Below are 19,430 nucleotides of genomic sequence, written 5' to 3'. Positions count from 1 at the left end.
CTGCACAAACAAACAAACAAAAAAAAAAAAAGAGGAGAAATAATTCATTTGGAGATATGAAGTCATGAAATAGCTGATGTGTATTGCTTTTAACCATGCACTGATGCAAAACTGAAGCAACCATTAATAATAAAAATTAAAAAGGACATATGTATTTACACACAATCAGACCTGTTTGATCTGAAGCAGTTTGCAGATTCTATCTGTGTGTGATTTGAAATAAAACAAAAAATGGGGATTAGCATGGCCACAGCACACCCTAATGTAGGAGGGCACACACGGACAGCTTTTGGAACCCTGATTGCTGGATAAATTTGGCATGGCTATGCCTGATGCAAATATATAAATGCCCCTTTAAAAATAATGACTTTCTGAGTCTTCTGCAATTCACTAGGCATGACTCTTAGTGCTCCAATGGGGCAGCCTAGTGCTACCTCACCCCCCTAGTCACCCTTCCTGACCTGGCAATGTGCTCAGTCCTGGCCTGCAGCCCTCTCGGGTATGCTTGCCCTTGGTCAACACCCATACATTCTGACGCACAGTGTTCTTCTAAAATGTCTCCTGTGTAAGCATTTATTATTACGCATAGCCATAACATATATCTGCCCTCAAATCCCAGCTTTTTCAAAGGAAAATGCTGTTACCATTAAAATCCTTTTGTTGTTGTTAAAGTCTGTTTTTCATGACTCAGAGTCACCTCCAGGGGATTTCCTACTGCACTCAGTCTATTCATCATCTAATGAGTTGTGTGACATTGCCACACTGACCACCCGCCTCTGCAGCTGGGCTAGACCACACTGGGAGGGCTCGCCATATCACCCTCCTGCATCTGACCTCTGGCTGCCGCTAATTCTCTTAGCTTAATCTCACACTGGCAGACTTTCCCGTCCTGGTTTTAACCTAGCCTTTAACTGTATGATATTTTGTTTTAGGTTTACATTAAAACAGGACTTTGGTGAGCATGTGATGTCAAGACACCTTCGTTCTACCTGGAAGACAATGACGTTATGTGACACTGAGGAGAAGGGTGTGTACTTCAATACCAGCAGACAGAACGAGAGCCTGTTCCTTGTATGTTGTGCAGGTTGATAAAGCAAGAGGGGTGTGTGTGTGTGTGTGTGTGTGGAATGGCAGGTGTGTGGAATGAAAATCACCACAGCAGAGAGAAACTGGCCTGGGCTGAGTGCTTCTGCGACCCATGTTGTTTGCCCCTACATGCTTCTACTCCTCCCTTCCCTCGCCTCTGCCCCTCTTCGGCAGAGAACTGCTGCTCTAGAATGCTCTCGTGTGAGGGCCTCCTGAGGAGACAGGGTTCTTATGTGGCAACATGGCGCCTTTGAAAGTGAGTACACAGACATGAGTATAAAAATTTATAATTGTTACAATCAACTTATCTTTCACTTATTCCTTCTCAGAGAGATGTGAGATCATCTTTAATGAATTAAATTTTTCAAACACTGCTATTCCACATCTCCCCAAAGTCGTTCATTTCCAAGCTCTCGCTGGTGCTATATCAATGAACTAACTGAATTGTGAAAAGCTATCCTAGCATCCAGCTACCAGCGGCAAACCTTCTAACAGTGCATTAGTTTCCAAATGAGCTCACTGATGTTGTTTTAAGATGAAAGGAAAGTGGAAGGGAAATACATGTTTCAGTTTTAGAGTCCCAATGTGTCTAGATTTTTAAGGCAGCACAGTCCAATTACCACTAGGATTCTACTACAGGGCCCAATTTGGGACTCAGGAGTCCTCTGTGGACAGATTCTACTTCCTTCCTCCTCTCATTTCTTTCAGAGTAATAAGAAAATGTCCCCATCTGCTAAGATCTCCAAATAGAAAAGCCCATTTAAGCACCACTATTCAATGTGATTGACAGACTAAAAGAGGTGGCAGTGATGGGACAGTGCACTAACACACCCGGGGTGGATATGTGGCAATGGGACAGGGGCACTTAATTTTAGAGGTAGTGCCATCATGTATGAACTTGACTGTGTGCACTGCTAAGTAGCAGGGCTTAGATCACACGCTCACAAGTCTTGATTGTCCAAAAAAGCCTCTGTTCCCATCTCTAACGTGGAGCTGGAATGGTTAGTATAATTCAATTTTTTTTCACTGCAATCCACATCTGATTGATTGGCAGGTCACACTGGCACTCCTACCTGAGGTATTTTAGCGCTAATGATTGGTTCCTGTAAGACTATTCTATAACAGAACACAGGAAGAGCAGTTCAAAAAACACAGCTGTGGAAGGAAAACAATCATACAAAAAGCCCGCTATGGGGCCCACCAGCCTTTTCTTTCCTTTTGATGCAAGCATGCTTTTCACAGGGCGACAATGAGGAGCAGTTTGTTACCCACTTAAAAAGTGAAGTAGATTGGACCATGCCTTTTCTACTGGTCGATAAGGGCAGGGGTGGGGGGGTGGGGGAGTGTGGATGGACACATAATCTGTGCTTACCCCACGGGTTGGGGGGGGGGGGGGGGAGGATCACTTTATAAATTACAAGCACAATCGCTACATCAGTTCTTAAAGAAGAAAGTGCATAAAAGATACAGAAAGGAAGAAAACGACTAGCAAGGATTTCAGCCTAGGAGCGGATCAGAGAAAAGAGATTTCAAAAACCTCCACAATTAATAGTCTAAGTTACTATAACAAAACAAAAGCAGCAACTTACACTCTTTTCATTCATGTCATCTCTCAAGTTCAAAGCCCGTTCTAACTAGCTAAGCCCTCCATCTTTCTATTTCTAGTCTGCCCTCTGAGGAAACAAGAGCTACATTTCCGCAGATGGAAAATGCACAGAGAGAAGCAGAACAAACTCAAGGTAAAATGATAGGGCTTTCCTGTGTGTGTTTTTAAGACGAATCCTTTGCTCCCTCACATATGGAATAGGAATATAAAATTCTAAAAGCTAGAGTTATATCTCACTCAACAGTTGCCCCAGAAAGTATTCTTATTTTTCATTAATGTATTCGGATATGATTTCAGTCCCAGTGACCAACTTTTTCCTCCAAGTACCTGCTTTAAGATAGGAAGTAAAAATAGTAATTACTACTAACTCCTTTCTTTCATCAACAAGAGGACACAGATCAAAAAAATATTTTAGTAAGGTCACTGAATTATTTCTGTTTAGCTTGATATGGTAATCTAGCAAGTAGATTAAAAAAAAAATTCAAGAGTATTTTCTCAACTACAGAAACATAATCTCTCTCTTAATGAAATCATATACTATGAACTATGGAAATGAGAGAATTGTCAACAAGTAATTTTGGTTAATTGACTTAACAAGGTGGAAGTAGGCCATACTTAAAAAAATCCCCAAATATGGAACATATTAGAGAGGGGGAAAAAACACCTTGATTTAAGAAATAATTCATATAGAAAGTGTACGCTAACAGAACAGATTTCAAGAAAACAACTTTAATAACCTAAAGATGAGTTTCATGAGAATATGGACACTAATGTAAATGGGAAAACATAGATGCTAAGGTCGTATGCAAAATGTGTACATACAGAAAAGTGTCATTTGGTGAAAATTAGGAAATATTTCCCTAATCCTTAAGTTTCACTGTCAGCAGAGGAAAGAACATACCTTTCCATACCTCTTGAAAATCAACTGAGGAAATATGTGAATTTTGATTAAATAGTAAGAGAGGTAATGAAATATGGATTTGTTGGGTTTTGTGCTTGGTTATACAATAACTTATGTAATCAAGGGTAAGTCACAATCTCAATGAGAGACATATCTTAGAAGTGAGAGGATTGGGCCCGAATCATGGCTAAGGTTCCTTGAAGCATTTCTCAAAAAATACTTTGAATAGGATAAGTGTATATAGTCATAGTACCATATAGGACCATTCTACCCTATCTCTTCTACATGCATTCTGAAAGTGCACAAACATTTTTAGATTGCCAGAGAATCTTTGGCAGATTGTGAAAATTAGTTCACTAAAAAGGTACCCTTAGTGATTTTGGGACATAAGGGTGGAAAAAGCATTTCTAGACAATTGTAACCTAGGTCCAAGAAATAATTTCATGGTGACAAGTTTACCTTACAAAATTGTTTTAGTGATTTAGTGGTTAGACCAAGCTTGCATTCAGAAAAAGGTCATTTGGGGAGGTCCCTGTAAAAGACTTCAAAAACTCACAAACTTTGACTCTTTGTCAGATCACTTTGTTCATATTTTAAATGATATACGACAAATCAATCAGAATGTTAGCTACAGCTAGACAGTCTAATTACCGGATTACATGTTTAACATGACTGGTACAACCAACAAATCATGTATGAGAGTCCAATGTTTGTAAGAGAAATCTAGGCTGCTAATTCTGCCACTCGTTTCTCTCTAGATGGCCCTTAGGAAAAGAGACCTACCGGTTGTGAACCTTCTAACACAGAAGGTCCTTAGGCAAGTGAGCATTGGTTTCCTCTCCTTCCCACCCACTCTTCACTAGCATCAGTTCCTTCTTTCGCTTTCACATGTTATTGCTCTCTCACAGGCAAAGACCAATTCAGAAAGATCACTGCCATCTACATAAATCAAAGCTCTAATGATCTAAAGAGGGATGTGAAATGAGAAGAAAAGCAGAAAAGGAAAGGAGCTGGTTGAAGGCTAACCTGTCCTGTCATTTATGTATGCACATGATACGACAGTAATAAAAGACTTTAAACCTGCTGATCATCTCGCAAATATGTTCGTGATCCATAGGCCGTCTGTGGGAACGGGGAAGGGAAAAGAATATGTCCAGTAGACTGACTCCAGCAATGACCAGGAAACCCAAAGGCTTAGTTTGGCACCCAGGGGAAAGCGCAGTGGCAGAGAAGCATGCTTGCATTCTTAAATATATAAATATATATATATCCACAAGGAAAAAGAAAACAAAAACTAAATAAATTATATTTAAAAAAAAAACAAAACAAAACACCAAACCAAAGAAACAGAAAAAAAAGGCTGGCTTGTCAGGGGGTGGGGTCGAAAAGGCCCCAGTGTGTGTACTTACATAGAGGTCAGCACCGTAAAATCCGTCCTGGTAAACCACACTGCAGAAAATCCACACAAAAACAAAAACAAAAAAACAAAAGAACAGAAACACATTCCGGTTATTGAGGACGGCAGCATGCACATGCGCTTTACATGGGCAGGTGATGTATGAATACATGGCCTGGGCTCAGGCCACGGCCAGTCAGTGAGGACACAAGGAAGTGCACGCACGTTACTCAGCTCCAGGACATGCGGAGAGGAAAGGAATGCAGGCTTGGAATGAACCACCTGGACGTCTGGTAATTAAAAGTAAGATGAAAACAATCAAGTGTATTCCCAGAGGGCCTAATACAGCTATTGAAAATCTGCTGGATTAGAAGTATCAACTTTTTGTACCTGCAGTGTTTTGTTTTTTTAAAATAAGCTTGCTCTAGGAGGAAGTTTCTCTTTAAAGAGCATCAAAAGAAGTGTGTGGATTTGTGTGTGTGAGTGTGTCTCATGGGGGCTGGCATAAAGAGAGGGGCTTAACATGAAAAAAAATGAACCCAAAGAATTCCATAAAGGTGAGACCTAGGCTAAAGTGTATTTCAAAATTATGCTTAGTATCTTGTTTTATTTTTATAGTAATATGTAAATTTTTTCTGATATCCATACATCACCTGCTTTTTACCCTGCACATTAGACATGCGATAAGATTTGGCTGATCACACAAGCATGCAAAGTATTATTATTCAGCATTTTAAGAACCAATGCAACACCTCAGAAAAACAAGTCAATCAATTCTGACCAAAGTAAACAGAGAAATGTAATTAAACAAAACAAAACAAAACAAAAAAAACACAACCAAAAATACCCACAATGCATTGCTTTCACAAGCAGAGATAATGAGCTAATAAAGGTTAAGGTGATTGGTCCAAGGTCCAAGAATTGAAAGGTGCAGTGGGGATCCCAGGTAGTAACAATATAATCCAGAGTGGGAAGGAGTAACTAAAAGATTTTAAGGGTTCTTTTTTGATCATAAGAACACTCATGGAAGTCTGAAAAATACAATTGTTAACTGAAGTTCTGGGCATGACCTGTTTCATTTAAAAGAATAAAACTGAAAAGGTAGCTGATTAGGAGTAGGAGGGTTATCTTCCTGTTTAGAAAATTAATTTGTATCAAACCAACAAGGTACATGGCTTCCTTCCTGTTTTAATCCTAAGCAACATTAAAATAAAAATACTTTTGAGGTATTTTATGCATTTGTGCAAAACATTATTTTGGAATCAAGAGACATAGAATAGTGGTAGAGCTAAAAGATAAGGCTTTCTTCTTTCTATTTGTTAAATCAAGACTTGTCTATTTTAAATTAGATGTTTATTGTATATTCAACTAACAAACTGGAAAATTCCATCACTACCTTCTGTTACAATAAACAAGTCAGCAAGTAAAATCATCACATCATATTTTTAACTTGAACATGAAATCACTCCCTCCTTATAGGTAACAGGAAAGTTTCTGATTCTGCCTTCAGGAACATATTGTTGTTTATAGGACAGCAGGTCACATTCTGCAATGCCCACATATGCTGTGCCTTTGTCTTACACAACAGGCAAACTGAACTCATCTGTGATGTTCACTGAACTAAGTTCTACCCATTTTTAGAGTCTCCAATTGCAGCTAAAGAATGGTGTTAGAAAGTAATCTGCTTCTCAACTGCAGAAAACAGAGACTTGCTCATCATGAAAATTCTAATAAAATGCAAAGCATAGATGCCAAGTGGTGATTAGTTAACCTTCAACTATTTCAGTACGGGGAGACAGGCAAAGATTGGAAAACATTTCTTCTATAGAGAAGAGTGGTGGCATGAAAAACATGAATAACTTTTACACTAAGTTGCGTCACTTACTAGGAATATTTAGTTAAATTCTAGATGAATTCCAATATTCCCTGTATCAAATGCTAGAGGAGGCTAGAACACAATGATTAGTGATGAAATTAGTTTACTAAGCTGAGAAGCAATTTTAGGCCATTCCCCATAAAATACTGGACTTATTCCTTGCCATCTTCCATGTACATAGGTGGTGTAGTTAATAAAAAGAAAACATGGGACATTAGTGTTCAATGTAATGCACAGAAATTGATGTGAGTAGACATAAAGATAAAATATCTTTGAGCAATTATAAACCTGACACAGGCTTGGTAGAAAACTGGTTCTCAAGTTTGGCCAATAGACTGAAATGACCTACATCAAATATGAGTGAATTGAGCCACTTTATAAAGTAACTCAGGAATATCACTAAATAAAGATGTCCCATGTTTCTGGTGAGCAGTATCTCTTTGTGACCATGACGGTCAACTCTCTTTGACTGGAAGACGCTTCCTGAACAATTTTCCTAGTGTATAGAACTCTCAAAGGTTTGTTTTTCTGTTTTAATTAAGTATTTCTTGGTGAAACAATACTGCATCTTAATTTACTTCTTTAAAAAGAGATGTCAGAGGTTGAAGGTCAAAGGTCAAGTTGGGGGGGTGAGATAAAATTAAAAGTAATAGCAGAAGATGGAGATGATGGAATGCATGGGATTTAAACAATTACACACTGCAAACCAAAGTTTATTTCTAAAGCAGTTCCTTTCTAGTGGTGGAGCCTTCAACATGCACACTTCTCTTATCTAGTACACATGTTCTACCTTTGTGGAATGGAGGACCCCTAATGGCATGTCCATTTGGTCAATGAATGAATGCTAAATTAGCACACCTGAAAGCCAATTTTGCCGTAAGAAAAGGACCTACAAAGGAGGCTCTTTCCCTTACATTTTAACTAAGTAGCAATGAATAGGGTCCTCTGCCACTATATTTATTCCTCCGTAAGAATATGGAAAAAACTATCACAGGCAGAGAAAAGGTGAAGAACTCAAATGTCACGTCTCTGAGGAAGGAAAGTCCCTGATGCAACTGCCCTATAAAAAGTCCACTCTAAAAATATACATGTTAGACTCACACTGAGAACAACTGAAAATAAAACCTGCATCTTCACTCCTTCTCCCCATTCAAGAACAAAGGATTTATTTGTTGCTATGGAATCAGTCCACTGCATGAGACACCCTCCATACAAAAATCAAAGGGTGAAGGATGCTCAGCTACATTAGTTGTTTTACCATCATTCAGAAGCCAACTGTAGTTTAATTCTTCCTACTTCTCCCTTTCTCCCTTGATTCAATTGGACTTGGTTCATCTTTGAATTAACCTTTTAATCCGTTTCCTACAAAGAAAGCAAATCCATTGTGGGTAACTAGCTCTGCTGCTCACCACCCAGGCAGTGAAACCAAACGGGAGGGCACATGTGAGAGCCTCAGCCCCGACCCAGGGTGGTGATGGGGGTGAGCACAGCAGAGGCAGTCTTGTACTACAGCCTTGAACTCCTATTTTGGTTCTCTGCGGTAGTGTTAATCCATATTCGTGCGATGCTGAGTGAACTCCATGCCAACACATTGCTAGTAAACACAAGACGGTTCTGGCTACTGTCTTAAGCCACTACCTTGAGGGCTTAAGGTGGCCAAAATGAAGATTTAAATTATTGATATTTGTTATATTCTGATGATGCTATATTTTGGTTCTTGCCATCTAATTCGTTAATTTGTAAATAATCATAGAATCTCTACTTTGTGGCACGGCAACATCCCGGAAGTTATAAGAGGACCATGGTATTTTCTTGTCCAACTGTATATTCTGGAATCGAGTACTTACCCTGGATAGGCGGGAATGGCTGTTGGAGGTACCGCTCGCACTGCACCATAAACCGTCCGCCCCCTGCCCCTCAGGTGGGCTCCTCTGAAAGCGGCCGCCGTGGTGGCTGCAGTTGGGTAAGGAAATCCAGGAACTAAAGGGAGACCCAAAATATGACAGAAATGTCAACTTACATTCAACAGTAGGAGTACAAGCACAACTTGCTTTGAAGCAGTTACAAGAAAGATTAAAAAGTATGCTCCACATCTTTTCTGAAAAAGAAAAGGGAGAGACCCAGGATGCAAAAGCTCACGGTAGCATGCCTCTTTGATCACAAATCTTGAGTGAGTTTTCTTCACTCCTTCCCATGCTGGCGTCACCACGCAAGCTGGTGAGAAGCAGGTCAAGAAGCTCTAAGAGCTACCACCACAGTTAGAAAGGACACTTTCTATTCCTGTGCGCAGTTTAAATGGACTGATATAAACTCTCTAACTGGCCAATTATTAATCTTGCTTCCAATATTATTAAGTGCATATCGAAATCATTCATCATGGGAATATTCTTTTGTGTTTTTACATGGTGCGAAATTCCAAGGTACAAAATAGGCTTCAATTATTTCATCTCATTAGTCAACTTTATACCTTTATCTAAAGTATTTTAATCCAGAAATGTTGGGTGAGAGGGAAACTCCATCTCCACTGTGGCCTTGTATCCTGTAGAGGCAGTCATTGTCTGAGGTCTATTGTAAGTGTGCTCTCTGGAAGACACGCAGAGACACTGATTCCATGTCCACGAACTGTTAATTCTACCTCTTGCTGGAGCAAAATAACTCAAGTCAAAGTAACTTAAAAGATTTTTAGCACATCACTGCTTACTCAACAATCAAAACCCATGCCAGGCCAACATAGGCTACTTACTGATTAAAGGAATGTAAGTGTTAATGCCCCCTCTTCCTGATAGGGGCACTGCTGCTTCGTTGCCCAGGGACACATCTGCTTGAAAGCTGGATGCTGATTGCATTAAAAAAAAATACAAAAAGATTACAAAGGAATAGTGAACTTCAAAACAACAGATGTTGTTAGTTAAAAAGCACACACAGAAAAATCAACGTATATACTACCTGCATATAACTCAGGGCCATATACAGCTCCAACTACTGGGCTTAACTTCCAACCTAAAATGGAAGAGAGGATGGTGAGTATTTAAGGTGGCATGAGAATACAGGGAAATGGAGTGATGTGCAAGCTGGCTTCAGATGTTTCTGGGTTTATTTTTGTCTACTCTCAACTTTTCTTTCGAATGCCAAGTGGGGTTTATATGAGAATGATGACATTTCTATACCTGATTATCTTCAAGTAGGACTGTGATGGGACAATGAGCAGTGAGGGGATGGGTGGGGTGGGGAAGGGAAGGCATAAAAGGAAGGAGAGAAAAAAACTGGGAGGGAGGGAGGAATTGAAAAGGGAATGAGAGAAGGAAAAAGAAAATCAAACAAATCTTGGCTTTGGTGCAGGGTCTCTTATAGAATTGCCTAACAACCTATTCTTTGTTTAGGAAAAGGAAAAAGGCAGAATACAGTACATGTCATTCTATATCGTATGTATCATCTTAACACTATTTATTACTCTAGTTGTTATATAAAGGTGTCCTTTGACTGAATTCAAATTTGACCTGGATCTTTGCATTCCATGTTCGATTATACCATATCGATGGGATTCTTGGTAAACTGAGATCGCCTTTCACTGAGACTTACCATTGGGATTTCTCTGGAGTTAACCAAGTCAACAAGGAGAAACATTCAGTAATAAACTTGAAGCTGTATTCCCAACTTCAATGCATGTCCTCTGAGATTTTAATTTGTAATAAATACATTTAAGTGCATCAGATTTTTAAAGGTTACTAGACTGCTGAACATTAGCTTAAATATTTATAAATTCTAAGTATTTCCAGACAGGTTGGTGTCAACTGAATTTCTTCATTCTCTTTTTATATTCATAGGACTATGGCAAGTAAATAAAATGTACTACTGCCTACTGCTGAAGATTAGAATTACACATAAAAACTTTAATCAATAAATATTTATTGAATTCAAACATGCCCTATTATGTTTCTGAAAGACTGGTCCTTTGGTTTACTTCTTTGATATTAGTTTAAGGGTCTAACATTGTGCCACTGCTACTCTATAAAATTATAAATGGAAAGAAGAAGAGGTCAATGATCAGATTTAAATGGCCACATTATTCAAGAGAAAACCCATTAATTCTGAATTAACCCAGTCCCCATTTATTATTTTATGTGCTTGTAGACATTATTCTACATAAATATTGTGCCAAATCTGGGTTCAAATCCTACGGAATTGTAAGAGCACAAATGTTCTGCAATGTCAGACAAATAAGTGTTTCCAATCACCATAAACTAAAATGCTTGAGAATTCACCAGAAGGATACCTTGCACTCTTGTCACAATCTTTAACATGACAGAGAAAGAGTTCTAAAATGTGGCTCCATTAGACTTGAATATTGATTTAGAATATTCAAAAATGATCCATTTCTTTCCAGCTAATGGAACTATTAAGTACTTCCTTCAAATGCATATAATGGATGCACATTATAATAATGGTATACAATGCTATGCCGTCAATAATATGTCCAGTTTTGTATAATTTACAATGTACCTTCACAGATATTTATTCATTTTGATCTTCACAAAACCCAACATAGGTACCACTTGTAGGACAATGAGGAAGTACTGTATTTTTCTGGGTTTCATGTCCTAAATAATCACAAGCTAAGAGGGTTGGATCTTGATGACTTCTAAAGAATTTCCTGGTGCTAAAATTCTGTGACTGCAAATTTAGATGAAAACAGAGTAAGATAGGAAATTGGCTCATTGTCACAGAGTAAAACAAAGAGTCCATCTAGAATTAGAATTTCTATCTTCTGAATTCCAGGGGTTCTTTCTGCCACACCGCCCTCCCAGGATCTGAAGGAAATCTGACATACTTTGCCTCTCCCATTAAAAATAAATAAATTACACACACACACTCGCGCGAGTGTGTGTGTGTCTACATTGGGTTTTTCTCAAAGTTGCAGACACTGCCACTTTTGTGAGAGCAGTGCAAACATGAGGTAAAGGGGGAGGTACCACATGATATACCACTGATAAAATAAGCAGGGAAAATGCTAATTATGCTGATTTGTGTCATTTATTTGAAAAGCTGGGTTCAGTAATTTATTGAAGACTTCGTGGGATATACTTCTATTTCATTTAAGACATTACCAGAACATACTGTTACACTAGCAGTTAGGCTCAAACTTTCACAAAGCACTAAAAGGGGAGAAATCCCCCCCTTTACAATCTAGATAAATCTTGCAGAACTCTAAAATAGGGAACAGAGAATGAGTTGCTCAGACTAAAGTAGAGCTGGAGGCCTCAGGAGCCAATCCATAGAGTTTCCTCTCCCATTCCCCCGCCCCCCACAGAGCACAATTTGTAAACCACTGCTGCACAGCAGATTAAAATGATATCCCATCTCATTTAGAGAATATGAGTCTAGATGAAATTTGACAACTGGTATAAAAATTGCTTCTGTTAGACAAAATAGTCACAGAAATTTTTCTTCTCAATAAAAAAGATTTGTAACACTCACTATGTGACATGTACTAGTCATGGAGTAGAAAATAGAAGACATACACCATGGCTATTACCTCTAGAACAAAGGAGAGCTAAGTGTTAAGAATTATTCTACTCATGCTCAAATAAATAGCAACTGGCAGTAAAAGTGAGAATTGGTGGGCATCCAGGGGTATTACGGACAAGCCTAATGTTTTACAGAGAACTACAACAGCGAAAAAAGAGGTGCTTCAGTGGGACCTACCCCGAGTTAAGAGATAACCTCAAACGACACATTCACACTGTATATCAGATGAATTTTATTGAGACCAGAACACCTTAATTAAAAAATTAACTTAATCCTAAGAAAAAAGTTAAATTCTAAAAAACAAAATACCCTCAAGGTAAATGAAACAAATTGTCCTAAGACTGAAATCAAGAGAGATTCTTTGATGTTTATAAAAAGCTCATTATTTTTACAAGAATAAATGGTATTATTCTGATGATGATTTGTGATCTCTTACCGTTTGCATATGGTGTGACCATCTTCTTATTGGTCATTACACGTGCTGTAGCATTATTCACCTAAAAATAGAAGGAAGGGGCAGGGGAAGTAGACCACATTAAGGAACATGATGTTGTTTGTCCAATAACATAGTACTCAATTTAAAATGTAAATTTAGAAAACATTGATTTAAATAATAACAATATAAAATATTAATATGTAATATTTTAATTAAAGTGTTTATTAAATGAGGCTAACAAGAGTAAAATGCAGTTTCTTAGTCTCCAAATGGAAAACTAGGGCCACTTTACCACCCAGTACTCCAAAGAAAAAATCCATTTGTAAGTACATTGGAGATCTCTTAAACAGAGAAGTAAATCTCTGCATTAAGAAAAATACGGGGGAATAGTAAATTAGAAACAACTGTTTTCACATGAACTCTTAAGTAGTTCATTAATAAAATAGAGAACATAGATTTATAGGAAGATAAGAAAGAAAATAAGTCTGTGAATTCCATCTATTCTAATGTTTAGCATTTTTGGTATGTTTGTTTAAGATTTTACTGTCTGAAGTTTTTCAACAAACATAGGAATAAATAAATTCCCATGTTGACAGTCTTCAGAACCATTGTGAATTTTCTAGACCATGTGGTCTATCCATTTATGAATCAAGTTTTCAGAAGGCCTTTCGATTAGGTACTTAAAAGAACTGAAAATAGTAAAGCGTATGCTTCTTGTTGTATGGTACTCTCCACTCTCATTTCAGAGTGGCATAATTCAAAGCCCTGCTGGTGCCAATTACAGAAATGGTGCTGATGAAGAAAGATGAAGCGGCTCAGAAGTGAGGGCGCTGCAGCCCCGTGGCAGAACCAGCCTCAAAGCTCCAGCCAGGAGTGAAGCCTCACCACACAACTTGACTGAACACTGTGCTATCAGGTCATAAACAGGCCAGTTTTGGAAAAGAAAAAAAAAAAAATCAAACATATAAAATATGTCTTACTTTGCCTCTGGGGATTTACATAATCTTAAATTTGTGTAGTGATAAATTTAGGTTACAAAAAGACCAATTTTAGGTAAAACAGGAACTTAAAAAATGCTTTAATATGTCTTTTAGGATTTGTATAGTGGTAATGTTCCTATGTGAGGAAAAGAACTTGAAACTCCATTTACTCTGGTTTGACCCACCAAATAATACAAACATTTCACATTTAAAAAGAAAGAATGGGATACAACAACGATGAGACAGGAGCATGCTGTTAAACACACACGCGCACACACACACAAATAAAAGGAAAAAACAATCACTTTTGGGGAGAAGGGAGAAAGTGAAGAGTCAGGCTCTCACAGACAGGAATGAGAATGAGGCAAGAGCTTACACTAGCTGCAGTAGCAGAAAGCACCCAAGCACTTAAAAGAAAAATGGCCAGAACCAATCAGAGACCACCAGTCAGCAAAAGAGACCAATAGCTGCATGGATCAGGAAGAAAGGGTGGGAAGGGAAAAGGGGAAAGGACAGGAACAGAACTTGGGCAAAGAGAACAAAAAGGCATGGAAAAGAGGAAGTCAGGGCAGGAAGGAGAGCAATCAAAGGCAAAGGAAGAACAGTCAGCTCTGAACAGAGGCTCGGGAAAGAGGAAAAGTAGGAAAGGAAGTAGGGGCAGAAAGTGCATTAATAAAACCAGCCAAACTGGAGTTCAGTAACTCTGAGTAAGATGTGCAAGGGGGGCAATCACCATGACGTATCAAACAGCTCAGATGCTACAAAACAATGTGCATCCAAAGTCCAGGCGGCATTACCCATAGCATTGGAAATAAAAGGGGAGGAAAAGGAAGAGGAGCAACAAGTCAAATCACATTTTGTAGTGTTAATGTGAGATGGCAGATGGACTTTTTCTTTCTTACTTAATTGTTTTGTAATTACGTTTTATAAAGCTTCTTCTCTAGTGCTCTGATTTCACTTACCGCCAACGGGCACCATCGCCAGCATTGTGTATAGTTACCATGGAAAGAGTGAGTCAAGTGAAGGGCCCTTAATGCTAAACCATTGGAAAGGGAGGGGAAAAAAAGCAAAATATGCAGACATCTTACTCAAAACGGTGGATTTTATATCTCATACTTCTCAAAATTGGGGAAGGGGGAAGGAGCCAATTAACCTTCATTGCCTTATTAAGAAGGGCTGGTGAACACCAGGTGGCTGACTCAACCACAATGGTAGTACATTCACCAGGCAACCGCCAAACCCTCTGTTTGAGGACTTTATCCATTAACTGTTGAAATTCTTGACATCAAATACATTTGATGAGTGGATTCTTTCCTCCCTCCCAACAAACTCTATTCCTTGCTTATCACACACATGGAGGTGACTGGCCTCCTGAGAGAGAGGGCATTGGCTGGCCCCTTGACTTATTACAGGACATAATATTATAAACTGGATAGAGATAAAACATTTTTAAAGTTAGTTTTATATTGGCCTGATCATAGGAATTTGGAGTCTGGCAAACTGAAGCAAAGGAAAAAAATCAAGAGAGCAAAGGATGAACACCTTGGAGAGAAAAAGTTAATGAAAAATACATAGACACACACACGCACAAGTAAAATAAAATTAAAATTCCCAAACAAAAAAGGTGGGGGAGGAAATAGAAGTGTTGCTTTTATACATTTTAGTACAAGAAGGTGAAGGACAGAGACACAAACACACATACACGTGAGCACACACACAAACAAGACAGGGCTCCAAATGTGAAATAAGTGAGGCAATACACAAACGGAGAAACAAAAATATAAACCAGAAATTGAATTATTGAAGACATGCACCTCGATTTTACGGCCCTCTACCACGGTGCCGTGTAATTTCTCCCTGGCCCTGTCTGCATCAGCACTATTCTCGAAAGTTACGAACCCGAATCCCTGCATGCAGCGGGAGAAGGGGGGAAAACATGCACATCGTTATATTGAAATACTGATCTCGTGGTCAAGAGAGAACAAAATATCACAGTATGAAACCGACATCAGCAACAACTCAGCAATATGCTCCCGAAGTCACATTTGTGGACCATGCATATTTTGTAAAGGGAAATTAAATCCAGTAAGAGAATAAAGAACTGTTGTGGTAGTAGTAATAATAATATAATCATCAATAATAACAACAATAAAATAAAACATAAAGCATGTGAGGCCAGACCAAAATTAAAGTATACAGTTACTCGGGTAAAATTACTCAACCAAGAATCCGAGTATTTTTTTTAAATGTCCTACTTTTCTCTCTCATTTCATGCTGTTAATATGTGTTCCTTTATGTAACACTAAGAAAACACTTCATTAAATCAGTTATTCCCTAGTAACTTCTACAAGAAAAGTGGTATTTAAGTATAATCATTATGTAATGAGATTTTTAAGATATCTAATCATTTGAGGCTCCCCCCCCCCCTTTGCCTCCTGCTTGTACCACCTTGGAAAGAGGATAAATTAAGACATAATCTTGATGTATAATTCTGTAGTTATTGGGTGTGGTAAAGAAAAGCACTCATGTTTGTCTATGCAAATGAAACTATCACTAAGCAGTGTCAGTCATTGACATACCTTCAGTGACAATTTTAAAAGACCACACTGGCACACAGAGTAAAAATATAGGGGTGGGCAAGAATAGCTTTACAATTATAAGTACACAAAAGTTTATTCTTGTATTATTTAACTAGAGGCCCGATGCATGAACTTTGTGCAAGAGTAGGCCTTCCTTCCCTTGGCTGCTGGTACCAGCTTCCCTCGGCACCCGGGACCCAGGCTTCACTTGGGACCTGGGCTTCCCTTGCAGGCCTGCCTTTGTCCAAAAGGTCGCCAGAAGGATGTCTGGTCTAATTAGCATATTACACTTTTATTATTATAGATTACTAAAGGCCCAGTGAACAAATTTGTACACAGGTGGTGTCTGGTCAGTCTGCCCTGATCTGGGCCGATCCGGCTGGCTGACCGGGGGAAGGAACCACGAGCAGTTGGCTGTCTGGCCCCAGCTCCTTGGTCAAAGGGATAATTTGCATACTAGCCTTTTATTATATAGGATTGTGTTATTTTCCATGCAAACAACAATAAGCCTACTTCTGCCCAGCCTTTTATGTTCACCTTAATTTCAGAAAATTGCTTATCCAAATTTGCCTAAGTTGTATAATTGCTGACACCTGCATCTGCTACCAAATGTATTAGAGATTTTTCACATATGGAGAAAAAAGGAAGTAAAAAAGGCAATGGAAATGAGATCTAAGTTAGTGATATCAGTTGCATACTATTCAATAAGAAAAGAATACCATAAAACAATAATACAGCTGCTACCTTGAATTAGGATTAATTTATTTGTCCACTGTAGATACTGAACAGCAAAAACCCACGAAGCTTTACTTCACTACGTGGACAGAGCAGGAGACCAGGGAGTTAGCCCACTTTACTGTTCGCAGTGTATTTGAAAAGACTGAATGGGTTATAATCATACTGTTAATTTCAACATCAGCAGGACTTACTATATTCTTATACAATTCTTTCATAAAGCACTATATGTTTTTTAGATGCAACTATAAAATTTTCTCAATTTATTTACATTTGTCAAGTGGTAAATTCTTAGAAATTTCTGGGAAAGTCCTCATTTCTCAATAGCCCTAGTGTTCCTGTAGCATTCTTTAAACATCTCATTGTAGGATAACCTGGAATCTTTTGTTACTCAAGTTCTGTTTTACAGCTTATTACCATTGAGTTCTCCTGTATACACAAAACATGTTCTTCACTGAGATGGTAAACAGTGTAAATTGCTCAATAACATTTTATAAAAGCAACTCCACCATCTTAAAGGGTTGGATCACACAGCATCTGAAGGATTATATGGCTGGGCAGCGAAATATGGAGGATTCCAATGGATCATCTCTACCTTCAATTTGGATAGCACCATAAATACCCTAGATATTTATGCTAAGCTGATACAAAATTTTCAACGTATGTTGGCTTGGGATGGAACAGTATGAGTAACTAATGAGAGAATAGTAATTACATGGGGCTCCAAGAAAAATAATTTGCTGTAATAAATATGCAAAAATGTTAACCCAAATACACAACTTCACACACCTAAAAGTAGAAATAAGGAAATTTACAGGGTGTCCCACCAAAAATGTATACACATTTTAACAGTTGATAGTTCAATTTTGTATATGAAATGTACTTTAATAAATACTGCCTTTATATTAGGTCTAGTAATAATTAATGTCGTTTTCTAATACTTTTAAAATCGAATTTATTTAAACAACAAAATTTAATCAACAATATAGTTGCCATTGTTTTCTACTACTTGTGCCCAACGCTCAGGAAGCATTTTAATTCCTCTGTTGTAAAATTCTTGTGATTTTGATGCAAAAAAATTCGGTCAATGCATTTTTGAGGCATTCTTCATTATTAAATTTTTTTCCAAGAAGAAAGTTTTGCAAAGAACGAAACAAATGGTAATCGGAAGGGGCAATATCAGGAGAATATGCAGGTTGAGGGAGAACTTCCCATTCCAACTGGCGCAGTTTTCAGCAGTGATTCTTGCAGTATGCGGTCGTGCGTTATCGTGGTGAAGAATTACGCCCTTCCGATTAATCAGCGCGGGTTCTTTTTCTCTTAAAGTTTGGGCTAACCTTTCCAATTGGGCACTATACACTGCACTTGTAATGGTTTGGGTAGATGGTAAAAGTTCATAATGAAGAATTCCTTTAAAATCCCACCAAACACACAACATCACTTTTTTCGCATGCAAGTCAGGTTTTGGTGTGGGCTGCGGAGCCTCATTTTTGTCCAACCATTGAGGCCACCTTTTCAAATTAACATACAGCACCCATTTTTCATCTCCGGTAACAATTTGCTCTAAAAACAGCAAACGGTTTTGACGAGCAAGGAGCGAACTGCAAATTGTGACTCTTTGATTATAGTTGTTGTCTGTCAACTCATGAGGAACCCATTTTCCAAACTTTTGGACTTTGCCAAGTGCACACAATTGATTGGAAATTGTTTTTTTTTTTTTTTTTTTTTTTTTTTTTTTTTAAATATATTTTATTGATTTTTTACAGAGAGGAAGGGAGAGAGATAGAGAGCTAGAAACGTTGATGAGAGAGAAACATCGACCAGCTGCCTCTTGCACACCCCCAACCGGGGATGTGCCCGCAACCAATGTACATGCCCTTGACCGGAATCGAACCTGGGACCTTTCAGTCCGCAGACCGACGCTCTACCACTGAGCCAAACCGGCTTCGGCTGGAAATTGTTTTTTGTGAACAATTTAAAGTTGTCGCAAGCTCTTGTTGGGTAATTTGAGGATTTTACACCAAAAGAGCTTGAAGAGCTTCTTGATCAAAATTGGACACACGGCCTCGACCACTCTTGTCATCTAACGAAAAGTTTCCCTCGCGAAATTTCTCAAACCAACGCTGGCATTTTCTGGCGTTAACTGCATCTTGACCAAGAGCACTACAGATGTTTTTTGCAGCCTCACTTGCTTTTCTTCCTAATTGGAACTCGTAAAGCATGCAGTGCCGAATATGCTCTTCATCCGCCATCTTCTTAGCCCTAGTTTTGCAACAAAAACCAAACCAAACACAAACTTTTTCAAGCAA

The 19,430-nt window shown here is 38.4% G+C and overlaps 1 protein-coding gene and 1 long non-coding RNA gene across 28 annotated transcripts in view; one reads left to right on the top strand and one right to left on the bottom strand.

Annotated features, from left to right (window-relative positions):
* RBFOX2 (RNA binding fox-1 homolog 2) overlaps nt 1-19,430 on the bottom strand; it is a 246,819-nt gene that overhangs the window by 12,031 nt on the left and 215,358 nt on the right. For 7 of the 27 annotated variants that reach the window (XM_036458814.2, XM_036458823.2, XM_036458830.2 and 4 more), the window contains 6 exons: nt 15,622-15,714; nt 12,828-12,888; nt 9,812-9,865; nt 9,609-9,701; nt 8,713-8,857; nt 5,003-5,042 (listed from right to left, as the gene is read on the bottom strand). In XM_036458814.2, coding sequence (XP_036314707.1) covers nt 5,003-5,042; nt 8,713-8,857; nt 9,609-9,701; nt 9,812-9,865; nt 12,828-12,888; nt 15,622-15,714 — 486 coding nt within the window. Of the gene's footprint in view, nt 1-171; nt 204-2,159; nt 2,203-5,002; nt 5,043-8,123; nt 8,228-8,712; nt 8,858-9,608; nt 9,702-9,811; nt 9,866-12,827; nt 12,889-15,621; nt 15,715-19,430 lie in introns of all 27 variants that reach the window. The other 20 variants (XM_036458815.2, XM_036458817.2, XM_036458825.2 and 17 more) reach the window with 11 other exon arrangements.
* On the top strand, nt 1,154-4,680 carry LOC123653122. Its single transcript, XR_006742752.1, has 2 exons — nt 1,154-1,342; nt 2,752-4,680. It is a non-coding gene; the product is annotated as an uncharacterized LOC123653122 (long non-coding RNA).

This window comes from Pipistrellus kuhlii, unplaced genomic scaffold (assembly GCF_014108245.1).
Source record: "Pipistrellus kuhlii isolate mPipKuh1 unplaced genomic scaffold, mPipKuh1.p scaffold_m20_p_3, whole genome shotgun sequence".
Classification (NCBI taxonomy): domain Eukaryota; kingdom Metazoa; phylum Chordata; class Mammalia; order Chiroptera; family Vespertilionidae; genus Pipistrellus; species Pipistrellus kuhlii.
Note: the sequence above shows the minus strand (reverse complement) of the source record. Positions and strands in the feature narration are given on the sequence as shown.